Source organism: Equus przewalskii, chromosome 22 (genome assembly GCF_037783145.1).
Source record: "Equus przewalskii isolate Varuska chromosome 22, EquPr2, whole genome shotgun sequence".
Lineage (NCBI taxonomy): Eukaryota > Metazoa > Chordata > Mammalia > Perissodactyla > Equidae > Equus > Equus przewalskii.
Window position 1 is genome coordinate 53,965,612 of NC_091852.1, and position 16,185 is coordinate 53,981,796.

The 16,185-nt window shown below is 36.1% G+C and overlaps 1 protein-coding gene across 1 annotated transcript in view; it reads right to left on the minus strand.

The window, feature by feature from the left end:
• Window positions 1-16,185, minus strand: part of MFSD14B (major facilitator superfamily domain containing 14B) — an 88,565-nt gene that overhangs the window by 25,607 nt on the left and 46,773 nt on the right. The window contains exon 3 of the mRNA XM_070590105.1: window positions 12,722-12,784. Coding sequence (XP_070446206.1) covers window positions 12,722-12,784 — 63 coding nt within the window. The remainder of the gene's footprint in view (window positions 1-12,721; window positions 12,785-16,185) is intronic.

Here is a 16,185-nt window from a genome sequence, read left to right on the forward strand (position 1 = left end):
GGTGATGAGTATGTGGGTGTTAATTATATTTTCTCTACTTTTGTGTATTTGAATTTTCATAACACGTTTAAGAAATTCCTCAGCATATGATACAAATAGGACCCTCCAGAATCTGGCACCTAATACACATCTTACACTTTGGCTATACACAATACTTAAGTTTTCTGAAGATACCACTTTCCTTTGTGTCAATGGGCCTTTGCACAGGCCCTTGCTGTGCCTGCATGCACTTCCCACACCTGGACCCTGTAACCTGCTAGTCATTCTTCACAACTCCAGGCAAGGAGCACCTCCTCCTCTATTTATTCTCTTAGCTACTCAAGCAGAATTAATCACACCATTTTTTGGGGGGTGCAAAACAAACCCCCCTACATTTGGTATGTAACTCCTATATGGTAACATTCTATTACAATTACTTGTCTATCTTCTCTATTGGATTAGAAATTGAAATTAGAGTATAGAGATGACTTCTTTTCATCTCTGTATTCTTGGTGCTATCACAGGGCTTGGTAAAATAAGGACTTTCAAAGAGGTTTGCTGAATTGAACAGAACTTTTAAGAGGAAACCAACTCACAGTAGTTTCCAAGGTCACATCACTGGGAAGAAAAGTCCAGGGGCCAGGAGACAGGTAAACTGAAGTGAGGGGAGGTGAGAGAAAGACTCAACGGAGGGCAGGCAGGATCAGGAGAAACGCTTTTTGGCTCCTCTGAAATAAAATATTAATCCATGCCCATGGATCAAACCTTGTCATTTCTAAGCCACAGCGGATTCTAGGGCATTCGGTAACAGATCAAGTATTAGATGATTTCCTTTAACAAGGATCTAAATGACTGGCAAAGCAGGGCTTAAATCCAGGACTTGTGATGATCAGCTTTAATAAATAAATGACAAGCAATAGGATATACTGGAGTATATGAGGAAGCCATTTGGGTTAAAACTAATTCGGCCCAACCTTGTTTTTCCAAAAGGGCCTGATGTGACCTGTTGAGCAAGCACTGTATATCTGCTTTAAATATTTACTATGTCCCAAAGACAAGAACAATGCCCTTAAAAATAGGAATGTAACTTCCCCCAATATTGAGATTTCTTTAAGGATAAGTATCTCTTCCTGGGAACTAAGGATTAATTCTATGCTCACCTTGTTACCACTGACCACTGATCTGCTGTGGCAGCTAAGCATCTCATGACAGTTATAAAAGGGACATTCCGATCATACGTGATGTATGCTCTTTGTTCCAAGACAGTATATAGCCACTCTGTACACCCCACTTCTTTGGGGAAGGAAAGTCTTGGGTTAGTCCTCAGATCTAGCTCATAATAAACTCACCTCAATTTTGATTTATAGATTGGTTATGGATTATTTGCAATAACAGCTTCATGAATTTTAGAACAGAAAATGTTTCATGTTGCTTCAAAATTCTCTCAAAATAGCAAATTCTGAGCACCTGAGTAGTATAGAACTGGTCGAGAAAAGTATGTAAAGAAATTTAAGAGGATAAGACAGTAGAAATAACAACCAACACAAAAACAGCAACAAAAACTCTTTAAACACAAAGAACCCTGGAAAGTTTTTGGACAGTTCTGATTTCTGATTTCACACAATGCTTTAAAATACGGAATGTGGGGTCAGCCCCGTGGCTGAGAGGTTAAGTTCACATGCTCCACTTCAGGGGCCCAGGTTTTCACTGGTTCAGATCCTAGGCACAGACATGGCACCACTCATCAGCACATACTGAGGCGGTGTACCACATCGCACAACCAGGAGGACCTACAACCAGATTATACAACTATGTACTGTGAGGCTTTGGGGAGAAGAAGAAGAAAAAAAAGAAGATTGGCAACAGATGTTAGCTCACGTGCCAATCTTTAAAAAAAAAAAAATATGGAATGTATGCCATTTTTAAATAAAGGATATGAGAAGGCCAAGCATAAAAGTTACATTTAAAATAATGCAGTCTTTACAGAAAAATGGTACTGTCTTCTAGACTATGGATTTAAATTGTAATTTAATCTGTGGAATTGAAAAAAAGATGTAGTCTCTCAAGTTAAGACACTAAAATGGAGCCAGGCAGATATGAAGAGGAGAGGAACAAACTCTTCCTTCAGGATGAACTCTTGAACTCATCAGATGCCTGAAATGCATCTGCAAGTCTTCTCAAGAAAGACAAGATTATCAGGACAGAGACCTCATTTCTGTCAAAGTCCTCTTCTACATCTCTAAGTTTTAATGGATTGTTTCAGTCGACCCTCACTCCATGACTACCTTGCACTTGGAATTTGTTAAAAGATATTCCCTTCCCTTTTTTCTTTCTTTGTGTTTGTTAGCCATAACTGTAAAACTTTCCTTCTCCCTTCAATGGCTGGAACACAATTCAAGTACTGCTTGAATCTGTGTTCCTGGGCTGCAGTCTTAACAAACCCCAAATAAACTTCTTTTTGTTTAAGTCTGTCAGAGCCTACCTCATAATTGGTTGACAAATCCATTCATTAAATGATATTATTTAAATCAAACACTCAGTAACAATGATAGATATGGGAAGGACCTACTTTTTATTAAGATGCTAAAATACAACCTAACAAAATACTTGCCTCTTTGGAAAACTTGTATTTCCTAAAAAATTAAAGACTTCCTTCTGTCCCAGAGTTATTTCTTCACTACCCAATCGTGCCCCAGATCCTATCAGGTCGCATTATTAGAGCAGTAGATTGAGAAAGACATTTGTACCTTGATTGATTGGGAAAGTACTTCATCAGTCCTAAAGATGCACAGCACAATTTTTATTTTTATTTATTTTTGGATGTACATCATATTTCGAATTCTTATTTTTTTTTTAATTTTCGGAGAGAGCACAATTTTCAAACGAGAACAAAACGTTTAAAAATTAAAACTAGACTGACATCAAAGCCTTAATCTTTACCAGAAATACAGCCAATTCTCATTATTCACAGTATCATGTTCTGTAAGTGTGCCACAAACACTGAATTAGAGAATCCAGGACCATTGCTCCCATGGGAAACACAAGGTTAGGTTCCTGCAAGCCTCTGGTTGCATATTTTCATCAAGTGATCAATACATAGCTTTGGTTTATGTGTGTTTCTATTTAAAGACACCTCATTTAATATATATTGTTGATTTATTAACACTGAACTCTCAGCCAACAACACTGTGACTTACGCCTGAATGAGGCTTATCTAAGACAATATTTTCTCTGTAAGGCACACTGTGGACCTCTTGCACTTAGAAAGACTAGATAGCACTTCAGCACTATATTTGGGGACATTTTAAACAGCAAAATTGCCCCCAAAAAGGGGCACAAAAATGCATAAAACGTGGCACTAAATGGACTGCAGAAAAGACAGGTTTACAGTATGATTTGAAACAAGAAGAGAGACTGTCACCTTGTTTGGCCTCAGCTGGGAAACTGTGGTTGGGCAATTCAAATTCCCCCCTCACCCTGTGCATGAATGACCATGAAAGCACTGGATTGATTTTGGGGATACAAATAAACTTAGTGAGTAGGCTAATTTGCAAATATTGCAGCATCTGAGAATAATGAGGATGACTGTAGTATCCTACCTACGCTATGCTACCATAGCCCAACGAGTACTGCATAAAACACAGCATGTAAGAAGTCTAGGTGTGCATGGCAAAATCAACTAGCCATTAATCACAGTCACTTCAGAAAATTAGATTCCCAGTCCAAACAGGTATTTAAGGTAGCATAATTAATCGGCCAGTAATTCTGACATGGTCTTATAGACTCTAATTTGACAAAATAGCAGTTAAAGTTTATTGTTTAGCTAAATGCAATTATCCAATAAACTTTTCAAAGCATACAAAAAACGGCAAATATAACTCACTTGAACAAACATATATGAATTTTACTCTTTATAGAGCCATCAAATAACTTTTAAGTACACATTTTCCTTAATATATGCAGTTAGCAAATACGTGACTAAAACAGTTTGTTCAGTACCCTTAAAAAGTTTCAAAACTAAAAATGTTTTGTTTTCCTTCAAATATTATAGTTAATTTTGCAACTGAGTTTGAGGGAGCAATGGCACCAATGAAAAATAAAGTCCAAAGCCACTTTCATGGGAAAACAAAAATTTTTATTTTTCCATGAAAAAGTTCACATCTTCTAACAAATGTTCAGTATTCCTTAATAAGCCATGAGTAACTTATAACATGTAGATGTAGGTTACTCCAAAATTCGATTCATTCATTTTGATTTTTCATACAGTATTTTACTAATAATGACTTTTATCTCTTTCATTTCTTAAAAGTAGATCAAAGAGAAAATCTCACACAAATGGAACTGTGGTTTTTATTTATACAAATATTTTTATATAAGAACAATATTAAAACAGGGGTCACGTTTCTGACCTAGGACCCACCAAGACCCCAAGCAGTAACAGAGTTTCCCTTCCCAGCATGCATATCAATCAGTTCAACAGGAGACATGAGAAATGGGACACACAAGGTGACTTTAATTCAATTAAAGTCTGCGAAAGGGGATTTGTGAAGCAGGAGGATGGTCAAAGAACAGCTGGTACCAGAGACTTCAAAGAAAGAACAATATGGGCAAAAAGGCTGGGGTGGTTTTTTTTTGATGTGCGGAGCTAAGTGGAGAGAAGTAGGGAAAAATTCATTGAAAGAAAGCAGAAACAAGCAAAAGCAGATGAAAGTACAATTAAATTTATTTAAATAAATGTAAAGACAGATTTTTCCTTAATCATAGAATCAAATTCTAACTCCAAGAAAGCTCAGGGTATGCTTTAAAGTAATAATAACAGCTAGCATTCATATATGCCAAACTGTTTCTATGCCTTTCACACAAATGTCTACCCTATAAGGTGGGTACTATTAGGGTAAGTAACTAGCCTAAGGCCTAGGGCTCACAAGCAGTAGAGGTGTGATTCAGCTAAGATGTGAGGGAGCTCCAGAACCTAAGCCCTAAACCCTAAGCCCACAATTCAAACCAATTTTTAAACTGATTTGTTGTTGACATTTCAGTGTCTCTAAACTAAAGCACATAAAGTACTATGCTTATCTACTTGTGAGTTCTCTTAAACATGTTTTAATAAATGGATCAATTGCAGTCTGATATGAAGACTATTCTTAAAATTTATGAAGTCATCTCTCTCAAGATGGTTATTTTAATAATTTCATTTACAAATAATAAAAGAGTAGTCTTTACTTAAGTTCCTGTCCAAATTAAGAAAGCAAGAATTTGTGTGTGTATGTTTACAAAAAGCATTCTGTACTTACTAAGTCCAGAGAATAGCTATAAGAGGACTTTAAAGGTATCTTGTTTTTTGGTTTAATTTTTAAAAACATCAGCCAATAGTTTCTGTGTGCTTATGCTAAGCTACTATGCTAAGCACTGCTTGATGATGTAATTCATCCTGCTATTTAAGATAGTAGGATGAGACAGTTCAGCAGCAACTCCTAGGACTACAGAAACTCTTAGTTTTAGTTAGTTTGGGACATTGATGAAGATATCTAATTTTGTTAAAAATATAAAACCTGCTAAAGAAAGAATCTTCAAGGTGAGACATTGGGCAATGAGACCAGCTGGTCTTAATGAAGAAAATGATTACAGTCATTCTACCTGCTTGTGTTAACCAGTGGTCATACCTAGACCTCACCTGCCATGTCATCTTACATCACGGCATCTCAGTCTGGTGTTAAACTTCTGACAAAGTGTAGCCAAAATTTCTATGATAGTTTTATCCGTCAGCTTGGCCAGCCTATAGTACCCAGTTATTTAATTAAACACTAGTGTGGGTATTGTTGTGAAGGTATTTTGTAGATGTGGTTAACATCTACAATTAGTTGGCTTTAAAGTAAAAGGTATTACCCTCAATAATATGGGGAGCCCCATCCAATCAGTTGAATGCCTTAAGAGCAAAATCTGAGGTTTCCAAGAGAAGACAGAATTCTGCCTAAGGACTGCAGCATCAACTCCTTCCTGCCTGAGTTTCCAGTCTGCTGGCCTTGCCCTACATATTTCAGACTTGCCAGCCCCATAATCAAGTGAGTCAATTCCTTAAAATATATCTCTTAATATATATGATTTATTTATTCTACTGGATTTGTTTCTCTGGAGAACCCTGGCTGATACAACTTTTTATTGCTCGTCATATAACAATGTTTGCCACATGTTTTAATTCCATAAAAGTAAAAACTCCTGTAGAAAAATGGTTGGAAAGACTCTGGGAATCTGAGAAGTGGGATCAAGTCTGAGTTTTTTTCCTTTTTAATTGTTAAGATGAACAGGTACTAAATTAATAATCATTAAAATGAGAGGATTATTATAAAATAAAGTACATTCTTCAGAAATAAAGAACTGACAATCCTCATTAGAAAAATAAACAAAGAACTTGAAGGTACTTCATAAAAGTAGTCAGCAAATATATGTAAAAATACCCACCCTCACCTGTAATCAAAGAAATACAAATAAAACCAACAGCGAGATATCATTTGCAAGCTGCAAGACTGGTGAACATCTGAAAAGTAATACCTGGGTTAGAGCATGATGAAACAGACACACACACTGCTGGTGAGAGTCTGAAATGGCACAACTGCTCTCGGAGATAATGTGGTACCACATATTCAAGACATTTAAAAATGCCCACACCTTTTTACTCACTAGTTAAACCTTCATAACTCTATTTTTTAGGAAATAAAAAATACAAAGATTTACTTTTAAAAATTTATTACAGAATTATCTTCAATAGTTTGAAATTAGAAACCCTTTATATAGGAAATGAGTAAATTATGGCATATTCATACAATGGAACAGTATATAACCACTTCAAACAGTACTTGCTGTGCATGGTAGTGGAGGACTGTAAAAATGACTGCAAGCTAAAACCATGTAAAGTGACTTTAATCAATGGGAAAAACTGCGATTTGTTCTATAACCTTTAGAAGTTTTTGTCAGAACACTTAAAAACTCTTTTACTGTCAGTTATAGATGTTTAGTGAATTGAAAGTACATAGTAAAACTAGTATTTATTTAGTACACTGTGGCTTAAAACATTAAGAATTACTGTTTTATTTCTTTGTAAAAACTTATCAAGAGTCATCTGAACAGTGCTTGCCTTCTCCATCAGTCATATAGCGTATGATGTGCAGTGAGCATCTTCCATGCACTGGCAAATTGTCATGCGCCTTTCTAAGTTGGGATCAGCTTCCAACATTTTATCCTTTGTGCTTTCAATGTCATGAAATGCCATCTCTCAGAGTTCCTTTAATGTAAAGCTTTTCACCAGCATCACTTCCTCTGGGACATCTTCATCCTTTTCATCACAACCATTCTCCTCATTTTGCTGATAAGTTTATCTTCACTAAGTTCCTTTGGCTGCACATCTAGAGTCTCTCCAACATGACCCAATCAGCTGTTTCTTCCCTAATTCCACTGAGGTCCTATTTGAATCTCACTTCCAGCATTATCACTATTTATTTCTTTACTGCACTTTCACCTTGCTGGCCAATTCCTTCTTTTGACTATCTATTTTCATAAACCGTCATGAGAGTTTATCACTGGAGTCAAGGAGGCAACACAACTACATGTCTTGCTGTATGTGCATGAACTAAGAGATGTGCGGTGACCAGTCACTGACACTTTGAAATGCCGTGACTGGTCACTGATTATGATGTACACCTGTTATTTATGTAGTGTTTTGTGGCCTGAGGAGCTGGCAGGAATTTGTACTTTATGCAGGTCCTCACAGTTACTAAACCACGGAAACAGAAGTTTGAACTGTGTTGTTGGGGGACTACTCTTATTTAACTGAACCATGGTAACTGAAATTTGTGCACATTGGAACGTGCAAAGAGAGGGCTGCCTGTATTTCATATAGTTTTTAATGTCATGGAGAAATTATTATGATATAATTAGCAATTGCTGATAGAAGAAAAAAAAAGTTACAGTCTCCCTATAAGCTGGATCTTGACTATTTAAAAACGCATAGTTGGGGCCAGCCCAGTGGCATAGTGGCTAGGTTCGTGCACTCTGCTTTGGTGGCCCTGGGTTCACAGGTTTGGACACCGGATAGACCTAGCACAGCTCATCAAACCACACTGTGGCAGCATCCCACATTAAATAGAGGAAGATTGGCACTGATTTTAACTCAGCAACAATCTTCCTCAAGCAAAAAGAGGGGGATTGGTGGCAGATTGTAGCTCAGGGCCAATCTTCCTCAAAAAAAAAAACAAAAAACCATAGAGAAAGACTGGAAACAAATGTTAATATGACAATATTTACTGAGCACCTATCTGTACTGTGTGCCAAGAACTGTTGTTCTAGGTGCTGGGGATAGGAGTAAGTAAAGCAAACAAAAATCCATGCCTTCAAGAAATTTCCAGTCTAAAAGAGGAGGAGTGAGGAAGGCACATGATAACAAGATAAAGATAAAGCAAAATCTATAGCATGTCAGAGGTGAGATGATAATGCTTTGGAGAAAAACAAGGCAGAAAAGGGGGACTGGGAGTGATGAGAACAGGATACATTACTTGAGACAGTAGCCAGTGAAGGCTTCACTGAAAAATGACATCTGGGTGAAGAACTGAGAGTTAGAAGTGAGGCCCACCAATATCTGGGGAAAAGCAATCCAAGCAGAAAAAACAGTCCCTGCAAAGCTTTCAGGCAAGCACAGGCTGAGCAAGTTGTGGCTGGAGTGAGGTCAGCAAGGAGTGGTGGAAAAGAGAACAGGGATGCTGCCAGAGGAGAAAACAGGGTCCGGTGGAGTTGGTTAAGCGACAATCTGGTGTATATGAGTATCTCTACTGAAGGGGAACGAGGACGTGTTTTGATTATAGATCTATTTTGAAGGTAGAACCACAGAATTTGCTGATGTATTGGGTTTGGGATGTAGAAGAGAAAGGAGTCAAGACTGACTCCAAGGATTTTGGTCTCAGCAAGGATGGCATGATCAGTAAGTGAAATGAGGAATACTTGTGAGGAGGTCAGGCTGCAGGGGAAGATGAGGAGCTTCATTTTGGAGACCTTAACTTTGAGATGCCTATCAGACAAGGAGATAGAGAGGTCAATTGGGCAACTGGATACACTATTCTGGAGTTCTGGGCCAAGGTTTAGGAAGATATTTATTTCAGAGTTGAAAGTGATAAGTCTGATGATATCATCAAGGGAGTGACTGTAGAGATAAAAGAAATCGTTGTTGAAGGCTTCAGCCACCTATCTTTCAGAAGTCTAGGAGATGAGGAACACATACTACTTGTCAAAAACAGGGTTAAGAAAGAAGTTAATTTGAAAACATAATAAAAATAAATCAAGTTACCATATGACTCAGTAATTCTACTCCTAGGTATATACCTAGGATTAAGTGAAAACATATGTCCACATGAAAAATTGTACACAAATGTTCACAGCAACATTATTCATAGTAACCAAAAAGTGGAAACAACCCAAATGTTCATCAACTGATGAATGGATAAACCATGGTAGAGCCATACAACGGAATATGATTTGGCCACAAAAAGAATGAAGTACTAATATGTGCTACAACACAGGTGAACCTTGAAAACATTATGCTAAGTGAAAGAAGCCAGTCACAAAAGACTGTTATATTGTATGATTCCACTTATAAGAAATGTCCAGAATAAGCAAAACTATACGGACAGAAAGTAGATATGCGCTTGATTAAGGCTGAGGAGGTTGGGAGGAAATGAGGAGTGACTGCTGATGGGTACAGAACTTCTTTTTAAGGTGAGGAGAATGTTCTAAAATTGATTATATGCTGATGGCTGCACAACTCTGGGAATATACTAAAAAGCAATGAATGTACACTTTATTATTTTTTTTTAAAGATTGGGACTTGAGCTAACATCTGCTGCCAATCTTCTTTTTATTCTTACTCTCCCCAAAGCCCCCCAGTATATAATTATATATTCTTGCTGTAGGTCCCTCTGGCGGTGCTATGTGCGACACCACCTCAGCATGGCTTGATGAGCAGTGCCACGTCCATGGCCCAGGATCCAAACCCACGAAACCCTTGGCCAACCAAGTGGAGCACAAGAACTTAACCACTTGGCCACAGGGCCGGCCCCTGAATGTGCACTTCAAATGCAGGACTTGCACGGTATGTGAATTATATCTCAACAAAACTGCTACTGCTGCAAAAAAAAAAAGAAACTAAAACCAGAGAATTCACAGAACAGTTTACTCTTGTAAGCTTTAATGATGTTCACCCCAATCTAAATCTTCTCCTCCACAGAATTATGATAGTAAACTTACAAAGTAAAAGTTAACTGCAGAAATTCTACAAAGATGAACAAAAGATATAAAGAAGAAAACTAAAAATCATCCATAAATCCACACTTTCAAACTTCAGATGATTCCTTCTTATTAACTCTTTTTTTCTCCTGCTTATATACATGTATTCTGGTCAAAACAAAACGGGAATCATACTGCATAGCTTTATATCCTTTTCCTTTCAAAAATTATATGATGTTCTTCAAAAATGTGTTCTTTATGTGCCTGTATTACATCCTACGGCTGTACCACAACATATTTATTCTTTTAAATTTAAGGCATTTTAATTGTTTCCATGTTTACTATTACAAATAGTCCTTTACCTGAAACTTTGAATAACTCTATTTGATTAGAAGAATTTTCTAGAAATGGAATTACTGTCAAAATATGTGAATATTTTTAAGGCTTTTAAAATACTGCCTTCCACAAAAGCTATACCAATTTATCCTCTCATTAACAGTATATGGGGACCCAATTTACCACACACTGAACTAGTTCTCGTCAGTTTAAACTTTCTTACCAATGCATATGTGAAAATATTATCGCATTTAATTTAGGATTCATTGCCTAAGAGTGACAAACTTATTTTTACACTGACATCTTTTGTAAACTGACAGCTTTCACCCTCCTTTGCCCTTCTGAGATATCACTTTCCTATGGCTTTGAGAGAGCTTTTATGTATTCCTCCTTCTACTACACAGGTTGCAAATAACATTTTGTCATTAGTCTTTTAATTTTTATGATCGTGGTTTGGACTTAGCAAAGTTAAAATATTGATGTAAATGACTCAATCTTTTCCTTTATGAATTCTTTTTCTAAAAAAAGAAAATCTTCCCCCAAACTGGTAAGAAAAATGGCCACCATTTTTCTTTCAGAAGATTTTCTTCTAATATTTTTGTTTTTTACGTATTTTTCTTTGCAACATTTATTATTTAGCACATGGAATATGTGCTAATAGCTTTACATATACTAGCTCATCTAATCCTCATAATCATCCTATTAAAAAGATCTTTTATCTTTCTCATTTCATGAATAATGAAACTGAGGTTAGGGAGGTTAAATTATACAACCAAAGTAACATAGTTAATAAGTTCAGAACAGAGATTTAAAGCTAAAGCAATCTGAAGTCGTATTGATTCCACTGTACTCACATGCATATTAAGATAACTTAATAGAGCTATGTTTTGCTGTAGGCTTCTTTCATGATACGTGAATCCCTGAAATAATAACCAATTATTAAAGTCTTCATTAAAGTTTAATCGTTGTTGAAGTTAAATAAGTCCTTGCCTAAGTCCTTGAATCACTCCAAATACTTTTTGTTTTATGTTTTTTTAGAATAACATTGTGGATGACTCTAGGTGAAAGTGTAACAGGCTGCTTGGCTTTAGGGTGTAGACATAGTTAGTTTTATTTTGCAGAACCAGACTAAAACACATTTTATTAGTCCACAAGACAAAAGATCTATGGAGTAGCTTCTCCAAAAATCTGCTGTAAGGATATACTTACATTATATTTTTATCAATGCTCTCTCTCATTTATTTAGTTTTTCTTTTTATCTATGCTGCTCACAAATTGGTGCTTAAACGACCACATGCCAGATTCTTGATAACATTTCTCTTCTTCTCAAAGAATATTAAAAGCTTCTTGTTTTAACCTTTATTTAAATTGCCCTGTTTTACTTATGTTATTATTGTAAGCATTCCCAAATTCTTTTTGAAATAGGTAAATAATAAGTAGTATTCATTAAAGCTATGAATTCAACAAATTCCTACGGCTGAATTCAGCAAATTACTAGGGCATAATCTGAATCTTAAGTATGCTGTTCAGCGCAAACTAAAATTATGCACAGATTGATATTATCTGAGCTGGGAAGGGCAAATTAGATGCTATACCTGTATACTTCACTGTAAATAGGACTGGAACATAACACTATATTTTAACCTCTTATTTATAAGCTTTTCTGATAAATATCACATTAAGATTTAAACAATGAATTAAGGCTAACTAAGTCAAGTATTTGACAACTCAGAAAGTGATGGCTAGAACACCAGCCTTGAAAAAAATATACATACTCAAGTAAATCTTGATGCTTCCTTCTTCCTCAATCTCAAAGTCTATCTCAAAAGAAGACACTGACACTTGCCCATTTTATTCTTGTTGACAGGCAGAGCAATTAAAAGTTCACATAATTAAATCCTTTTAAACTGCTATGTACATGTTAATAAAAATGAAGGACTGTTTTTTACCAGTAAACCATTCTATGCTTTGTGGATTTGCATTGTATTTTATTTCGACTTTGATAATCCAGCGAAAAATTTAGATTTAGGTCTCCAGAACAAATAATAACTGTTTCCATAAGCCCCATTTAAACTTTCAGAGTTAAACTATGGATTCCTGGTTTTGGTTCATCACGAACCACCCAAAAATTTGTTCTTACCTTTACACCTTGAATGAGACCATTCATGAGGAATGTGTGTTGAGGAAATGTTTCATGTAGAACCTACAAAAAGCAAACAAATGTCAAGACAAATTCAAAAGCAAATTAAACAAAGATTTCTGCCTCTGTTAATGGCAGGATAGAAAAATAAGATGAACTCTGGATTGAAAAAATTTTTAAGTATCAAGGAAATATGCAAAATACCCTAAAAGTATGAAAAGGTAAGAACATAGTGAGGGAGAAATCTAAATAAGGCAACAACCTAAAAACGTATGCCCAGCACTCAGTTGCTTTTGCTATAAAAGCGTTTGCAGCAAAAATAAATTGTTAACTGGCTACCCCTTCAATCACCAACAATTTTAAGCAGGTACCACCAAAGGGTTATACAAACTCAGGTATAAACCTGCAGCCCAGCTTCATGTGACCTAGGTAGTCCAGGAAACCTTAAGTCTTAAAACTGGATTACAGTGATTCCAAACTGGTAGCACCTCCAGATGCCTAGCAGGAAAAAATCTAAAATCACTTCTGAAAAGGCGATCATCTAGGCTTCAAATCAATTATACATATATTTGTTCAAATATAATGACCACCACATAATCAAAAGTAATCAGATACAAAAGGAAATAAGACATCATGAGCAAGAAATAGCAACAAAGAAAAACACAGAACAGAAACAGACTCTCAAAATACTTCACATTTTGGAATTATTCAACAGAGACTTTAAAATCAATATGCTTACTTTGTTCCAAGGTGTAGAAAATAACCTTGAAACTTTTGAATTAGAAACTGTAAAAAGGTACACAGCAGACGGAAAAAAGAAAATTCCAGAAGAGAAAAAATATATTAACTTAGGAACTTTATTGATATGATTAACAAGATTAGACAAAGTTAAGGAAAGAATTACTGAACCCAAACGTAGGTCAAAAGAATCCATCCAGAAGGCAGCATGGAGACACAAAAAGAATACAAAAGAGAAAGTAAGAGACACAGAGGATCTAATATAAAGTGTGATACAAGTTCAATTAAACTTGTCCTGTAATGAGATTGAGGCAGAGACAGTATTTCGCAAGTTAATTGCTGAGAATGTACTAGAACCAATGATAGACATCAATGCAGAGATTAAAGTAGCCTAACAAATTCTAAGCAGTATAAAAAGAAATCCACACTCAAAATCAAAATAAAACTGCAGAAAACCAAAGAAAAATTCTTAAAAGCAAAAAGAGAAATACAGACAGACTGCCTTCAAAGGAGGAACAGGTAGACTAAGAGATGGCTTCATAACAGTAACCATGGAACCCAAACAAGGAACATGCTATTCTATCATCAACGTAATGAGGAAAACAAATGCCAACCTAAAATTCTATACCCAGTTAAAATGTCCTTTGACATGGCACCACTTGGCAAGCCATGCTGTGGTAGGCGTCCCACATATAAAGTAGAGGAAGATGGGCATGGATGTTAGCTCAGGGCTGGCCTTCCTCAGCAAAAAGGAGGATTGACAGCAGATGTTAGCTCAGGGCTAATCTTCCTCAAAAAAAAAAAAAAAAATTAAAATAAAAAAAGACCTCCCCTGATTTAAAATAAATAAATAAATAAATAAAAATAAAATGTCCTTTGAGGACAAAGGCAAATATACACAGTTTTTGATCTAGCAAAAACTAGTTTACTAACTTATAGTAATGAGTTTCTTAACTTATAGACTCCAACTAATGAAATATAAAAAATAGATTTCTGGAAGAAAGAAAATAATCCACGTGTAAGGTCCAAGATACAAAATGTAATAAAGAATAAAGAAAAATAGTTCTCAGAAAAATCATCCAACAATAACAAATTTCATAGGATACAGAGATATAGAAATTTTCTTTAAAGAAAAAGGAATACAAATCATTATCATAATTGTTTAATAACTTAATTTGTCACATGCATCACAAAAATATGGTGAAAGAGCAAAACACAAAAGTCAGTATATTTTTAAGCACGTTTCTCTGATCCTGGGTGTTCCAGTTACTTATCCACTGTCTCAGCCCCATCCTCTCCCTCTGTACTCTGTCAGACCAAGGCTGAGAACCCTCAGACACTTCTCAAACTCTCCTTGCCCACAGGCTTCCTCATGGTTCCTGCCAGTGGGAAACAGAGGGTTGGGTGAGTGCCAGTGAACACTGCACCAACAACTCCAGGGCTGCCCTTATGCTGGAAAAGGGTCAGGAGTGCCGATCCTCCGCTGCACCCAGCTCCATCCTCACATTACCAACCTCTGACCTCTCCTAAAACAATTCTACACTCAAAATGATCCAAACACACAATTACTTATAAGAGACAACCTCTTTAATTTGGTGAAACTGTATCCATGTATGAATGACAGAGTATGCATTTATTGAGCTGCACACCCAGAAGACATTTGTTTTTACAATCCCTGATCTATTCCCTCATTTGTAAATATAAACATATAAAACTAAACAAAAAATTTGAGGAAAGCCACAAAAAAGAACACAAAAAGAAAAGGATAATCTATCTTACTGATAAATAACCAAATTATGGTAGGAAACAGAAGAGAGCTTTAAAATAAGTGTAAGTGTCCTCCAACAGATTCAAGATGCCACATGCTTTAAAAACAACGCACTGCACAGGGACCAGCACCAAACAAAGCAAAAGAAAACAGGTAAGGAAAGTCTTCAAGAACTGACTACAGAAGAAAACACAGAAATACACACAGAAAGAGGAAGAAGAGCACAAGAATGGATAAATATTAGGGTAAACCTAACTGAACACTGACTGTGTAAGATACAACAATGTATTGTAGTGTTTAAAAATATATAGAATTTCATCACAACCATGATGCAAAAGGTAGAAGAGAAATACCTTTCTCTCAACAGATGATAGAACAGGTAGACATCACAGGATATTTCTTCGTTTCAGGTCATATGGAACACTTATCAGAATTAACCACATACTAGGATATAAAGCAAGCTTCAACAAATTTCAAAGAACTGAAATAATTCACAGGGGCTGGCCCTCTGACAGAGTGGTTAAGTTTGCAAGCTCTGCTTCGGCGGCCCAGGGTTTTGCCAGTTTGGATGGTGGGGGTGGAAATGGCACCACTCATCAGGCCATGCTGAGACGGCATCTCATATAGCACAACCAGAAGGACCTCCAGCTAGAATATACAACTATGTCCTGTGGGGCTTTGGGGAGAAGAAGAAGAAAAAGTTTCTTTGAAATAATTCATAATATGATCTCTGACAACACAGTAAGCTAAAAAATCCCCCAAATGTTTAAAAATTAGACAATATACTTCCAATAACCTGGGAATCAAAAACGAAATAACGAGGAACATTAGAAAAAAGAATGAACTAAAAGCAATAGACACAACATATCAAAACTCATGAGTTATATCTACATCAATGCTGATGGAGAAATTTAAAGTTTTAAATACATGCAGCTGAAAACCAAAAAAGGGGGGCTGA